The 16746-nt window shown below is 35.7% G+C and overlaps 1 protein-coding gene across 2 annotated transcripts in view; it reads right to left on the reverse strand.

Moving 5' to 3' along the window:
• Nucleotides 1-2201: 2201 nt before the first annotated feature.
• The window catches only part of LOC140158559 (arrestin domain-containing protein 3-like), a 123839-nt gene continuing 109294 nt past the window's right edge, over nt 2202-16746 (reverse strand). Inside the window, exons 4-8 of one of the 2 annotated variants that reach the window (XM_072181693.1) lie at nt 16044-16226; nt 13572-13772; nt 12158-12281; nt 6283-6357; nt 2202-2689 (exon numbers count right to left, since the gene is read on the reverse strand). In XM_072181693.1, the coding sequence (XP_072037794.1) occupies nt 2508-2689; nt 6283-6357; nt 12158-12281; nt 13572-13772; nt 16044-16226 (765 nt within the window). In that variant the 3' untranslated portion in view covers nt 2202-2507. The remainder of the gene's footprint in view (nt 2690-6282; nt 6358-12157; nt 12282-13571; nt 13773-16043; nt 16227-16746) is intronic. The other variant, XM_072181694.1, reaches the window with a different exon arrangement.

The following is a 16746-nucleotide window of genomic DNA, read 5'->3' on the forward strand; positions in this document are numbered from 1 at the left end:
GTGTCTAAACAGTTTTGATCACAGTTTTGTCATAAAAAACCAACCCGCTGAGGACCAAAGCTTTAGTGACCGAATTAAAAAGGACTAGTTTGCATATGACGTCCAGCCAACTAGACCAAAAATGCCGTACTGCGAAGGTCAGCAACCAATCACGTCGCGCCTTTGCTCTGACGTCAGCCGCAAACTAGTCTTTTTAATTCAGTCTTTAATTATAGGTGTGGCTTATAGATGAAAATATCGAGAATCGTTTCATGCTGTGGAGGTAAAACACCGAGTACATTAAAACATAGGCAATTAAAATTTATAAAATAAACCGTGGGTTGTGGTATGTGTCTAAATATGTAACTGCTGCGGTATAAGCAGAGATAGAGACCACAAATCAGGTCAAGTTTGATTTTCAAATTAGTCTACAAGGAAGTGTTTTTATTACGGTTTCCAGCATTTAAATAAAATAATAGACTTTGGAGACATGTTTATACAACAAAGGCGATCTATACAACAATTAACATTCAAATTGACAAAATAATCTTACAAAAGCTGATACTGTACACTACAAATTAATTGCACACTTCACAAATTAGACTTTTATAATTTGTTTGATATTTACACAGTTATTTACAAAATCTTGTACACGTAATAATTGCATATTTTATTTTTGAATATAGTACAGTTTTATTTTACATGAAAGTGTCATATGGCTGAATTTATCAATGATATTAATGTTGATGTCTGTGGATAGGATAAGCTTTCTCATGTTTGTGTTTCAAATAGTATGGAATGCCTACGTGTTCTACGTGACTAGTCTAGCATGTTGGTGCTAATGTATAATCGTATGTTATGCTAATACTGGAGAAAACCCTAATATCAACATTGTTAACCCGCACATCATGGCGAGTTGGAAGTGAGCAGGTTTATCTAATGGGTTTACATCTAAAAGCTTATTTTATAAGACGCGCATGACACATCGATTGTTATTATTCGGTCATAAATCAAAGAAATCCAGCCAAAGAAATACAGTTTATCCAAATACTTGCACAGAAAAACACCAAAGTAACAAATTACAAGCATGGATAGAATTGTCCATTCCTTGTTTGAAGTATGATTTTTAAAATGGGACAATTATTAAAAAATATCGTAGAAAATATTAGTTGAGCTACCCCTCTTGCGGGAAACAAAAGAAACCTTAATTGAGAGTATTTCCTGGTTGTTATTGATGTGTACAAGTACATCCACGCAACACACTAAGGGCTGCTGAAAACTTGGATGTAGATGTAGTGGATGTAGAAGAATAGTTGATGCAACATATCTTCGTTATTTAATCTATTCCCATTCCATTTCCAGTAATCATGATAATGCTTAACTTCTAAAGAATGTTTGGTGACGTAAAGTGGATAACATATTTCCACCAGACATTTTCAGTCAACACACATTCGTTAGAAGATAAAAATGAATTGAAATAGATTGAATAACACTTGTTTGGGACGGTAGGGGTAACACTCTGTCCCTGCTCTTTCAGAGACTGACTACGAGCTACATTATAACCGACACGGCACACTAATATGGCTTCTCCCATGACATTTACACAATTCTAAATGCACCACAAGAAGATGTTGCCTATTAATTTCAGACAACGCCGATAATTGAATTAGGGTCCGAATTAGGGTACCTTAATCATTATGCTCTCCCTATCAGTACAAACTCTTATTAAATTTAGTCAAAAGTAGTTAACATAAGTACACTATAATCGTTTAAAACTGTTTTTTTATTTAAAATATTGAGGGCGTCCTCCTCAGCAAATGTCACAATATGACTTAAACCACGTATCGGACACTTCCGGGTACCATGGAAGATTAAATTGGAGATGGCAAAATGCTGAAATACTCACAGATCTGTGCGTGGTTTACATTCATTATTCATTCCTACCCATTCCTTTTAAAACGTTCCTAACAGGCTATATTTTGGATTTTTGGTTTTGGTAAAAACGTTTTAATAACATTAAATGTCGGGTTATATAAAGGTCATTAGAACGTTTTAAAACGTTTTGAATGAAAACACACTACAAAAATATTTTTAAAATGCTTTCGAAATGTTATTGTAAAATATTTTTTGCAAACATTTTTTGCCAAATATTTTGTCAACACCTAAAATAACATTATGTTTGAAAATTTGCAGTACAAACAACGATGTTATGAAAGCGTTTTATAACCTACTCTTTGTATAACCCGACATTTAAACGTTTTCTGGCAACCTTTTCTAACCTTTTGCGAATGACGTCGAAAATGTTTTGTGTTTTGTGTTTGTCGGGTAAATAACGGGCAATTCGCTTCAATCACAATTAACTGAACTTAAAAGATAGAACAAACATTATAAAATACTACTCTCAAATATTACAATCGTGTAAGAATTTGAACAATCTTTGAGATTACGGACAGTTAGATGGACGTTTCATACTCCCAACTTGAACTATGAACGAAAAACAATGATCAAATAACAATTGACACTCTGTTTTACACCGATGTTGTTTTGTTCCTGAAGGACGACCTCTTCGATGAGTTTTCGTTACTGCCGGGAGGTTTGAATATCATATACAGCGGTGTGTAAACAAGATGACCAAATGTGTACTCGTTGTCGTGTTCATCGCGGATTTCCTTGACTCCGTCCAGTGCTGCTTCATATGTGGGCGGTGGGGCTAAAAAGAAAACAAAAAGAAATACAATAATTAGATACAAAACAATGGGTGCTATTTTTCCGAAGATATATTTATCCGAGCAGGGCAAAGTTCACAAACACAATAATGCTACAACATCGTCATTAAGCCAACATGCTTTACCTATAGTCACAATGTTGACACCAAAAATATTGTAGTGATTCCTACGTAATGATAAAACCAGATTAAAATTTTCATATCGCCCCCCCCCCTCAACAGTCATGGTTTATAGTTATCCGGGGTTTGTCGGTATCAGAAAACCGCAATTACGATTCACTAAATCCCATAAGGGTTTGCGTTTGGACTCCAGATGACGTACATAGTAACTGCGCACTTCGAGGCTTTCGAAAAATGCGCAGTAACGATGTTCGCTAACGATGTGCACATCAGTGTGACATCAAATGACGATATCAGGGGTCCACGCGCAAAGGGGTATGGAATTTACCGAATGGTGAATTAAGGGATCTAAAATGAGCATTTATTGCGTTTCGACAGTATTTTTTGTGGGACATGAGAGCACCTCAGACCTATCGAATTGCGTTCTGAATACGAAGCATGTCTTTCTGATATCAAATAATTTTCATTTTTTGAAAATCACAATATAATACAAATTTTATGACAAATTATAAAAATTTGATATTTTTCAAATTTTTGATATATAACAGTCCTCGAAGTAAATTATATAAATCTAATGACATATTCTTAAAGTGTATGTAGCAGGAGGAAAAGCCGACGGTCAATTGAAAATTTTGACCTTTCATATTGAAGATATGGATTTTTTTCCAAAAAGACCTAATTTTTTTTGGTGTTTTGGGAAAAAATCCATATCTTCAATACGAAAGGTCAAAATTTTCAATTGATCGTCGGCTTTTCATCCCACCTACATACACTTTAAGTATAAATCATCAGATATATAAAGTTTACTTCAAGTAATGTTAAATATCAAAATATCAATTTTAATGATTTGCCATAAAATGTGTATTAAATTGCGAATTTCAAAAATCAAAATTATTTGATATCAGAATGACATTCTTCGTATTCAGAATGCAATTCGATATGTCTGATGTGCTCTAATGTCCCACAATAAATACTGTCCAAACGTTCATACCACAGCCCTTAAGTAGGATTTGAAAATCAGGTCATGTTAAAACCTATTTAAGACAAACAAACCTGTTTCTTTGTGTATGCTGTAAATCGACATATTCATGTAATACTATCAAGTTAATTCTATCATCTTTGATTGTTGACCATTGACCTTTTCGTTAAATCCCATAAACCTTTGCGAGTACACCTGAGATGTCGTCATTTGACGTCACGCCGATCTGCGCCGATGCGCACATCGTTTAGCGAACATCGTTACTGCGCATTGTAAGTCGTCGTGACGTCATATGACGACATCTCAGGTATACTTGTAAAATGCTTACTGAAAAATAAATAAATAAATAAATTTCAAAAAAGTCAATTGTCGTGTTGAAAATTGACAATGAGAGATAGATAATTGGTTTTAGAGAAGATTATAGGTACAATTGAGATATAGTAGATTCGACGGTTGGAATCGTGCTACTAGACTGACGTTAATAATATTGTGAATTAAATGTTATATTTCATTGTCATGCCATTAGGAGTACAACATTGGTCTTTTTGATTCGTTAGTATTCTCTAGACGATGTTAATCGTAGAGGATATATCGTGATTGTTAATTCAGGGATCCACTTGGAAAACCATCTAGGCATAGATGATTCTTGGCACGTTTCAGTCGTAGATGGGGTAAATTTCCTTGACATTGACGAGATCAAAGAGGATACAGTATAACGTGTTTATCCCATGTACTGCTGAAGCATGCTACATGAAGAACAATATATATTGTATATAGTTGTTTGTGTTGTGAAATAAATATTTTAATGGGAGTTGACAGAGTATAATAAGTTACGTCACTTCCGTTTAAAAGATGTTTTTGCATGTACCAGCAAATCTTATAGGACTGGAACTACTTCGATTGCGTCAGTTGTACGTAAATGGAAATGACTAAATCAGAATATGTTTAAGCTGCTGTTATTATTTACATCACTGATGAGTATTCGATGAGAAAGTAAACCCCATGCTGAAGTAGATGTTTGAAAATTCATAGTTCAATTGGTTCTTGTAACGATGATAAAAGAATCCATCATATCGGTCAATGACCTCTCGCTCCCCCGAGTCTCGCTCATAGGGACCATTCAACTGTAAGTGCCGCATTACATTGAATCAGTATTTTTGTTATGATGTGAGTTTTACTATTAATATTATACAAATCGAGATGTATGGGCGATGATAAAATTGTATGCATTAGAAAAAACGTGCACATTATAATATTATGTTAATAATTTTAATATTATGTTAATAATTTAAAATATATTATATATATAATTATATAGATTCTTCATCTATCTTCATCTGTCGCATTTGTGTCATACATAACTCGCACAATGTTCAATTGTTTATAGCTGAACCAATAATATTTGTGTACAGAAGGGAAATATCGTGACTTTTGCAAAAAGCTGCATGGTGTTTCCAAAAACACAAGACCAATACAAATCATTACAGTCTCCATTTTTAAAGATGGATGACTCGATCCACAGCCTCGTTCCCCAATTTTACATCACCAAAACTGAGATTTGTGATATCAAAAGTTCATTTCTCATTCCTCCAATCACATTTAAGGCCCGAGATTTGCTTCATTAAGTGATGTATTGTTAACATTAGAATGAATGTTCATCTGTGATGTTATGGCTGGTTGGTAGACATCATAATTTAGTATTTTAAACTTTGGAGCTCAACATAATTGTCGACGTACCTTAAACGTTCGGATATAACTTTGACCTCCATTGGACACTTCACCCCAAAGGCGAGTCGTGATTGAGTGTTGTTGGTGTTAGAATTTTGGGTTCAAATGTTTCTGATACAGGTCAGTGGCCGAAAATTTTGTTTAGTTGAGATCAAAGAATTAAAACACTAAATTATGCTTAATATTATTAGGGAATGCTAACATGTGAAAGTTAATGATAAATGTTTTTGACATGCTTAATATTACGTTGACTGATGTACGTTGAAATTGTTTTTAAAAAGCGACGTAGTAGAAAAAGGTAGAACGTTAACTGAATGGGCAATGAAGACAAGCGCAACAGATTTGAGAACACCACTATGATAAGGACAATACATAACGCATGGATAGTGCTGTACCTAAGACTTCTTGACACTCTTTAGTTCTGAAGAGGAATTAGCCCAAACTATTGTACTCCTAAATTTAGACTAGACAGAATTTTAGACTATAATCTTAAGCTACAGGTGGAATCTATCCACTCGACAACAATTTTACCCGCCATTGGCTTTCGGTGGGTCAAAGGTACAGCTTTATCAATGGAATGTTGTCCAGATGTTGTTGCTTGTACAATGATAGTGTCATTGATATTTAATGTTACGCTAGAGACGACCGATGTGAAATGTCTCACAATTCACAGCGTATTCCAATTTGCCTCAATATTTCGTTTCTTTAGTTCTACCTTTTCATCTACAACCTTTTTTTTTCGTTTACTCACATTCCTTATGGATATCTGTAGGTGTCAACTTTGTACATAAATCGCCATGATTACCGGCTTGGATGTGCCGGGATTCTAGACAGAAAACACATGGGTAACAAAATCACAAACATAGCAAAGCAAAGGTATAACATTTACAAAGCAAAAGCAGCAACAACGTGCAAACTCGTCCTACGAACGTTTTCATTGAAACAGCCACTATTGTCAACATTTTGGAATATGTATATTTTGGCTCTTGTTTATTGTTTAGATATAAATAAAACCCTATTTCACAACAGATGGAAATTCCCTATCATGGAATCACAATAACAAAGTCACTCAGACCTTTTGGGAAATCGCAGATTACAAATTGATCATTGCATTGCATTGCATAATATATAAAAACCCTGTCCTTAAAATAATTTGAATGTGACATAATAAGCTGTAATAGAACTAAGACTTTCCAGTTTTTAAGTTTGATATAAAAAGAAAAGTAGGAGAGAATATCGTGGCAGATTTTATTAATGTGTTATTGTGTGCTATCTTATATCGTGATTATAGCCTATGTACTTGCGAGCCATACATATTTTGTTTTGTGTAGTTAATGTGCTAGTCTGGTGTCCAGATAGCATGTGTTTCGGAGTACACTAAATTTGCTATTCTTCTGTCGACTTGCTGAAGTCTGAGTTATGAAACATAACGTAATTCAATGTAAGTGGAAACAGAGTGGATGAATGCATGTTTACTGAAGAAAGTAAATGATTGGTGAAAGCAGTACCGTTTTGGAAATTGACATCGGTGCAAGGGATCTTTGTACGCAAAGGATAATATAATTATATTACGCATGTCATGTCCACCCCTGTTGACAAGACACTTGAAGTTGTCAGTGAATAGATGAAGGTTGAGTCGGAAAATTCCTAGTCTGTTGAATGTTTTAAGCTTTTGTCTTGACACTTCCTATTGTGTATTTCGGCAGACCTTGTACCATCAACGGTATGGATGTGCTATGGGAAGTTCATGTAGTCCGCTTTCCGCAGATACTTTATACTTTGAAAGCCATTAAAGGGGGGTAACCCTACTGGTTTTGGATATGGATTGTCTTTAAAATTACATATAATATCAAATATTGTCCCCTTGTACCAACTGCGCCACGCGGGCAGCTTCTAATTTCGGAAAGAATTATTAAAGCTTTATAGTATCTGAAGTCTCTTCAACAGTTATTGCGGTTCGCTCTTTTCATACAATGTGAATGACGCGAAACCAAACTAGCTGTTGAGGAGACTATTATTATTCTACGATAAGCCTGTCCAGAATTCCAGAAATTGGTAGCCACCAAGGGAGGTATATTGGCATGAATTCTCCGATTTCTCCGGAAATACATCGACTTGGAGCGTCAAATTTCAGAATAGGAATAAGAAAAATACGATATATTTTGTGATACCAAAAACTCATTAACAATGACAAAAATCGGGGGGGAGGGATGATGTTGTCGATCGGGTTACGGACCTTTAATATCTGCCCCCTCCGCCACCCGCAGCGTATTAGGAAGAGATACGTCGACGATACCTTTGTGTTCATAAAAAACTGAACTTCAGTCCACTACTGGCATGATCCATCTCCCCTTATTTTTTCTTGATTCAAAAATCACTATTTCACTCTTTTCAACTCTATGCTAAAGAAAGCTAAAGCAAATTGGCGGGAAAAGCAGACATTTTGGATTCATTGGTGCAAAAAGATGCAAATTTATACATACACAAAACATTTTGCAAGCATAAGCGTGAAATAATAAGGAGGTTTTGTGCATAATTTTTGCATTTTCTTTTCACTAAAACGGGTTTTTTTCTCAGAGTTCACTTTTGAGAATATTGCGCATATTTTTATGACAGGATAACTAAAAAAATATGCAAGCAACAGGTTGAATGAGTTTTAAACAAAGATACAAACCATTATGTGTAATGTTTTGCTGAATATAGTGCAACATGGCTTTTTCGCATGTTGTTTTCTTCAATATTTAGAAACACGAGGAGAGTTTTTAAAAGAAAATAAAGAAAATATTCCATAATTTTCATGTCTCCACTTAATGAACAACTAAAACAATCTACTCTGAACTGATTGCTTGGTATGCTGTCATATTTTTTCTTCAAAACCTGAAACTGTCGTCTGCCAAGTGTAACATGATTAGCATTCCCATTCTAATTTATATTGTTATATTTATTTATAAGAACTCATGAATTGTACATCCTAGATTGGTTAAACTATATATTGGGGTGATTCCATGACATTTTCCCTCCAAATGCTACTCCCTTTCCTTCCCCTGGTACCCTAACCCCCGGACCCACCCACTATTGTAAATTATAAACAATTCCAAGCATTTCGTCAGCAGCTGCACAAATAGAACATAAACAGGAGAAGTATGGTATTGTGTTTTTCGATAATTCTCAGTATCCTTTGCAAGATAACTGCAAGTCGATGCGCAAATTGTAGCTGCGCAAGCTGAATTACGCACTAAACTATATGCGCACGAACGATGCCGTAGTAGTCTCCGTTTCAATCGCAAAGTCTTTTAGGAATTACCGGAATGAAATCAGCAAAATGTGTTGTGTTTGTAGGTTAACATAGAGCAATTTTGACATAATTATGAGTTTATGTCTGCCATAGAACTACATGTTAAGCCAGTGGGGTTTCTTTCACTTTCCCTTGTTACTAAGCTTAAAATAGACAGAAAGCCTTTCCGGCAGTTATTACTAATATTATTTCAACATTTGACAGAAATCGTACATTATGGCTTTAATTGCCTTATCCTGACGTTAGGAGGGTAAAACTGTATACTATAATTTATAACCATCTATTATTTTATTTACTTATATATATTTATTTAAATTGTCATGTTTTGTTGTGTTGTATTTTCCTTGATAGTTTGATTCCAAATGATCAGAAGAGCTCAGAAGTAAAAATAATGTTAACCAACGATCAAAAGCAAGCCAACAAATCGATTGCATTTATCAATATTATTGGCAAAGGGTGCGCATTATAACCCAATATTGTTTATGTAAGTCGTACAACAGCTAGCAGAATACCGAATGTCTAAAATCTATCCTCCAAAACAATGTTATACAAATACAACATGTTTTGAGGGGAAGTAGTCAAAACTACTGGTCCCGAGGTGTTGGATGATTTGACTACTTCCCGACGCGTCAGCGGAGGGAAGTAGTCAAATCATCCAACACCGAGGGACCAGTAGTTTTGACTACTTTCCCGAAATAAAACATGTTGTATTTGTTTTACTATACCTCATAAATATTTTCACTATCACGGTAAAATCGTAAACAAAAGTCAACACACACCAGTCAACGTGCCGGCCAGCATGGTAAATAAGCTTAATATTTAGCTTACCTGATTTTATTGGAGGATTTCTGTTCAATTAATTTACATTTTGACATATTATTCTAATTTTCTTTTTAACATTCCATAAAATAGCATTTTGTTTCATAAAATGTCAAATTCGCGTGTAATTATCCATCGGTAATCTCAGCAAAATAACTGCAGCAGACGCCATTTTCACGATAAACGCGTAAGCAGAATTGCCGTTGTGCAGCATAATGCTACGTCTGAAGGAACGGCGACGCGCGGGGTCGAGACACCGTGTGGTAGTAGGGTGCGGAAGTTTTTACTACTTCCCCGCGTGCGCGTAATTGTACAGGCGCGGGGAAGTAGTCAAAATACCGTACTCGGACGCTGGCGTTATTAACCAATAAGATGTCTGGATTACCTAATAAATATTTATGAGGTATAGTAATATTTGCTATCGCCTTTTGGACACAAGAATATGACATAATATAAGCACATAAGTGAATAAACGTAAATGCAGTGACGTCATTGACGTGGCAAGACAAGTACTCACGTTTTCAGTATTGTTTTAGTACTTGAATTCGACGCAAAGTCTACTCCGGGTTTTCTTTTACTTAAAACATGGTTTATAAAAAATCGAAAGTTTTACAAACAAAAAACATATCGATGGTTCAGAACCAGAAAGCCGTAACTCACTATGACCAGCTCTCACAAAATGATCATAAAGTTGGTTCGTTGCCTTGGTCTGCAAAAATCAATATTTCTTTTACAGTGTCTTTTGTTTTCTATTAAATTTTGTCATTATTAATGGACTATATCTTCTATAGTGCCCTGGCGATTTAATGCTCATTTTGTATGAGCAGGTGATTGTGAGTTGAGGCTTTCTGGCTTTCAACCCTCGATACATAAGACGAAGAAGTAAATGCCGGGGAGAATCAAAGTAAATGCCAGGAAAAACAAATTTGGAACGCTTTATGTGGATGATGATTATGTTTACCGGATAACAAGAACTTACTCGAATCAATCGTCTAAGGAGCGACTATATTTTTTATTTTCAGACATGAATCGATGGCAAGTTACATCAGTGCTTTTATGCAACGTTTTATGTTCTGAGCACTTTTGTCTTTTTATTGGCCTGTTGATCTTATGTTCTTTCTTATTTTCTTTCTTTCTTTTTCTAATAATATTTGACAAAATGCAACCGTTTGAAGAGGTATGAATAGCCTTATTTGTTGTACACATATGGACCAAATTATTACGTCACACGTCTTTGCGTTCAGTCACAGTGGTTCATTATTTAAAAATAGAAAACGTTTTAAACAGTGTTAAAAGTTGCATCTGAGTCCATAGGAGTCAATTCTCTGCTATGGTCTAAGATGCAACTTTAAAACAGCTTCTTTTCTCACACAATTAGCCATTGTGACTGAACGCAATAATGTGTGACGCTAAAAATAGGTCCACATGTGTAAAACAAATAGGGTTACACATACCCTTTACATTTTTACATTTGGTAAATTTCTTTTTGAATTATGTTAAAAAGTATTAGGGGGAACTTATAAGTTGTGGACCCTATATTTGGCAAATAATAACGAAATAAAAATTTGTCCGAAATCGTATATTAAGACTTTAACTACAAAGTTTAAAATAGGTATGTATTTTGGCCTTTAACTTGGTTTAGAACCTTTGCTGGTAGTAAGTCGTAAATGTATTATCTGTTTCTCGCAGGTTTTCACCTCTACCATTTTTCAATAGGTATTTTATTTTAATGATACAGATGTCTGGTTCAATTCGTGGAAACTCTAAGCTGTATTGATTGCAGTTTTATTCGTTCAATTGTATTTCCACTCTGTCAGTAAAATTGAATTTGCCCAGAGTGACGTCAGAGGTGACAACCCGGCTGAAAAACAATATAATTTATTTCAAATACATAGATCAGTCTCCAAAGGTAGTGTCCCATTACCGTGATCAACGTGATTACACTGTGGATTTATGTCATATCGATGGATATCTGTGCCCTATTTCTTTTACACACAGAGTTGAACATAGAGTAGATTTTGAACAAGAGACATGGATTGTCTTTTAAAAGCGTAGAAACAAAAACATAATTTGTGGTAGGCACAATAATACATTTTGTGTAGCAAATCTGTTAACACTTTAAAATTAACTTTCAATTTTTACAATTGAAATACAGTGAAAATGTCATATGTATTATACATATCGCTTGACTTTATTCTGGGCGGTTTAGGCGCAAAGCGTGATGTGCCTTAAAGCAATGCATATGCACAAAAATCATAGTCCGAGTTTGTAATAGAAATGTGATGTAAAAACATGTTGCGTTTGTGGTTGTCCTAGAGGTGTTACGTTAAGATCTCAGACATTCTCATCTGTCAAGTCACAGTTCTTTCACTCCTATATGTATGTACTAACATATAATGACCTGGAATATTTTGAGGACTAGAACTGGTAATTTAAAAGTTGAGGTCAAATGTACAGCAATCAGGGCTACTGAACTGTGGATTTACAAATGAGACAGTGAGACAGTTCTTACCCATACCAGCCGTTGCTGCTCCGTAGTCTGGTAAGCTATAGTGACCTTCTAATGGTATTGTACCGACGACAATCTCTAGCATTATGTCAACATCAAACGGCGTTTGTGCTACATCTGCCGTGAACTGTAAAAACAATAGATATATTATATTCTAGTCGCACTGTATGTGAAGAGCGATTGGTTTAACAACCGGGATTAAAAGGTAAAAAGGAACGTTGGACATATCGCCAGCGTAAACTCCAGTTTTCTTGGATCATAATCATCAGTCGGCTGCGGAGCAGGCGCCTACAAGGTTTTTCCAACTGTTGCGATTTTGGGCTAGCGAAACAATTTTGTTTGGATGTAGCATCCCTTCAGTATCTCCCAGGAGGTAATGGGCATACTGCAAATACAACGTGGGTGACCGTCCTGGATTCCTCACTCCATGTGGTGGAATATAAAGAGTATATTCTTTCACAGGCTCGTCGTCTGTAAGACGCAGTATATGGCCAAAAAGTTTCACCGATAGTATATTGTAAGACTTAAGTATTTGGTTTAAGTAACTGGTACAAGTTGGTTACTAACAAAATTAGTACATTATTATTTGTGCAGAACAATTCGCATTGATGCAGCCAATCTAGGAAATTGTCTTCCGTGAAAATTCTTTAAGGTGGTACTACACCCCTTGATAAATGTGTGACTATTTTTGCATGTAACCCATCCTACACCAAAACCTGATCTTGTTATGACACTTTGATTGATAAGGTCGTGTGCAGAATCTTGTTAACTCCAATTTGATACCAAAGTTGCTACCAAACACTCTAAATGAAATTTGGTGCATTTGTAAAAGTTGCAAATTAAAAACGGACCACGTGGATCTGTATAGGTGAATAACAGAACGCAACCATTAACATAGCTCGAAACAACCACTAGGTCATATCCCTAGTCAGTAAAGCATTGTAACAATTGGAATAGTCGACAGGGGCCATCATGCGCAAGCAAGCTTGACCACATTGTCACGCTAAGCAATTTCGACTGCGTGCATCCTTTTGATTTTGAACTTTTGAAAATGCACCAAATTTCATATACTGGTATCAATATTTGTCAATTTAAATTGGAGCTAACAAGATTTTGCACACGACCTTATCAATCGAATTGTCATAACACGATCAGGTTTTGGATGTAGGACGGGTTACATAAATGCGGACTTTTTTTATGTGAGTAGTTTATATGTACTTATGTACTTTTTTAGGTACCAATATTTGCCAAACTGAATTTACAGTATATACTGCTGATGTAAGATCAATATAATTTTAGCCAATCATCTGTTTCGTACTTGTTTGCTACCAGAGGTACTATTCATTGGATTGGTCGATTCTCAATCACTCATCGCTTATTGAGCTATTAATTCAGGAGTTTTAGAAAGCTTGCATACCTTGACGTAATACCGTATATCAATGAAGGTGCACCCTTCAAGGCAGCAGGCAGGAAGTGGTGGAATAATCATGGGTTTTCCAATCCATGATATTTGATCATACGGACCACATCCCTCACTCTTAACACTTGTTACTACATGCGAGGTTGTACGGTAGCCTGGTGAGCCATGACCGTCTCTTCTGGCCGCGTAACTAACCATCTGATGGTGTGTAAAAATAAGAAACAAAGCAACAATTAGTTCAAAATAGGGACTATGAAGTTTACGGAACAATCAACATTTGTAACATGTGATGCTGTGTACCAGATGACAGAATAACCAACATCCCTCGTTTATATTCATACGATACAGCCTTGAGGTCATGTTTTAGCCGCTGTCGAGCATATATCGTCTCAAAAATACGTATCGCGTCGACGCGCACGCCCAGAACGGTGTTATATTGTGTCATATAAGAATCAACAAGATTGCATGAACTAACTTTCTTTAAAGTAAAAATAAAATATCCAATATCAAGACAGCGGAACAATATTCAAAAACCTGTATGACAGTATACGGCTGTTCGTTGATACTTTTTCCTTGAGGATCTTCAGATTTAGAATGCGTGGGAACACTATACTGACAGTAGAAGTACATTTAGTATCTATATCAACCTACTTGTACTACAGGTGCGATGTTCCCTTGTGGCAAAGTCGTCACGAACAAACAACAAATCCAGAGTATTTTCTCATTTAGAAAAGTGCACAAGCCTTTTGCAGAGCTAATATAATCTCTGCATGAAAATTCAACCCAAATATGTCGCTGCTTTTAGGCGCATGATATCAATAACCTTTTTACCTAATGTACTTTTGAATGTAAATAGCATAATAGTGATATTATCAGGATCGTTCCAAGTCAAATTAAATAAATAAGTTCTGGTACAGATCCAATAGAAATGAAAGTACTCACTAGATATATTTCAGCTCCTACCAGGAACATTGTTGACTCTGCAATGACTGTAGTGTTTCTAGATGTCGACAGTCCTTGAAGGCTATGATGACGTTGCCACATTTGGGCAGTCATTGCAGAGTGAACAAGGTTCCTGATAGGAACTGAAATATATCTAGTGAGTACATTCAATTCTATTGGAACTGTACCAGAGCTTATTTATTTAAAGTGCTACTATATCTTATTTTGATGTAAACAGTTAGAACTAAAAGCACACATTAAAGTGGTATTTAAATAACCATCATGATAACCAAAGATTTAAAAATATTATCATATCAACAATTACAGTCCACGTGTTATTATGGGTAAAGTGACAATAACAGTTTTGCCAAAGAACTTCGGAATTGTTAGTTCCGTTGTAAGCTTTGAAAGTTTTGACTTTAATCAATAGTGAAGTCAACGAACAATAGATTTGGCCTGGAACCCGGAATTTTGTGTGGTGTGCGGCTGCGCGTTTTTGACTCTCTGACACATGCTGACAATGAATTGAGTCGATTTATCATAATTTGGCAATCTAAAATATGTGGCTGATCAGTGGCGTAGATTTTTTTGACATGGGAGGGGGTTGTAAAACATTTCTTGAAGTATAGTGATCTCCAGCACCTTTTCGAAACAGAATAAGCTTGTTGTACAAATGCGCGCGAAGCTAAACTTACGAAATAATATTTTATGGTGCAAAAGTGGAATAAATTCGCACCAAGCGCGCAAAAATGTGAACTTTTGGGGCTAAAATGACCAAATATGAGGTTAATTTGGTCAGAAACCCACATACAGGCGTCACCATTGGGGGGAAGTATGGACCATCCCCCTGGCAAAATATTGGGGGCTTCCCCCATCTACGCCTGTGGCTGAAATTGACCCGAATTAAAAAAAAATCTCATATCGACTGAACTATGAAACATTGCTTTGTCGAAGAGTTTAACCTATTAATCAAGCAGAGCTTGTAATGTATACACTATTTACAGCTACATCATTACTTCTAATGGATGGCACTTGAGAACGATAAGGCAAACAAATCACGGTGTCGCCTCGTTAATCCTTCAGCCTCGGGCAGAATCATAGATTTCAATAATTAAGAAATAAAGGGCAATGCATTATCCTTTACACGAAAATAATGTGTCTGAGGCAGTAAAAACGTAAATAATGGGTGATAGCGAGTATTGCAGAACGCGTAACCAAGCGTAATGCTTTGCGTAGAATGCGTAACGACGCTAATATACTGCATCGCGTTTTGCTGTGCAATGTGATGCGAGAAGAACATAAAGTTCGTTGCCCTGGCCACTTTATTGCTAATTAATGGTCTTTCACGTGACGCGTTTCAACAAATCACAGTGTGCGATTTTGAATAATGGGTCGTGAGGGTAACAGAATTATAATTATTGTTGCCGTATAAGAAAATTGGGTAAAAAAAGACTACTTGTGTTACTTATATATTACACTTTTTAATGAATTGAAATACAAAAGCAACAATAATTTTATAACAAATACCTGTATAAGTTCTGCTTCCAGACTGTGGACACTTCGATTACTTCTATTTTCCATCGTAGCCGATATGTATACAGTTTCCCCTGGTAGATACACACGTTTATCGGTACTGGCTGATACTGATATTGGCCCAGTAGCACAACAGAGACAGCAAACAGTTTTTTCATCTTCAGCAGAAACAGGCGTCTGTTTTAATCAAAGTTAGAGATGTCATAAATACTCTATATGACAGCTTGTCCGGATTTATTATAACATTAAGATGACACAAATGTGTGTGCACAGTTTAATTTATACATCATGAAATGCAATATGGTTGCAAAATTGTAGCTTTGAAAATCTGCAGTTTGCCAAATTATATAGACGGTTTGAATATGTATGACTCTTCAAAATACTACTTGCTTTTTATATCTGTCATAATTTTAGGTGAGTGAGGAGGTAAACAGACTCAATGTGAGGAAGGAGTAATAAAATTTCCCGTCGAAAATTCGACAGCAAATTATATGACAATGTCTTGCTTAAATGAGAAATGAGCACTTCTAATGCTGGATTATAACTACAGCATGACCTTTAGCTATATACAATGGGCGATCAATAAGTTCGTAGAACAAGATACTTGAAAGAGTACCAGCCAAATTCTTTCTGTCTCACTTTTGAACATGGTTACTGCATACCATTAACTTAATGCACCCGTACGTTTTAAACGTTT

Source organism: Amphiura filiformis, chromosome 8 (assembly GCF_039555335.1).
Source record: "Amphiura filiformis chromosome 8, Afil_fr2py, whole genome shotgun sequence".
Lineage (NCBI taxonomy): Eukaryota > Metazoa > Echinodermata > Ophiuroidea > Amphilepidida > Amphiuridae > Amphiura > Amphiura filiformis.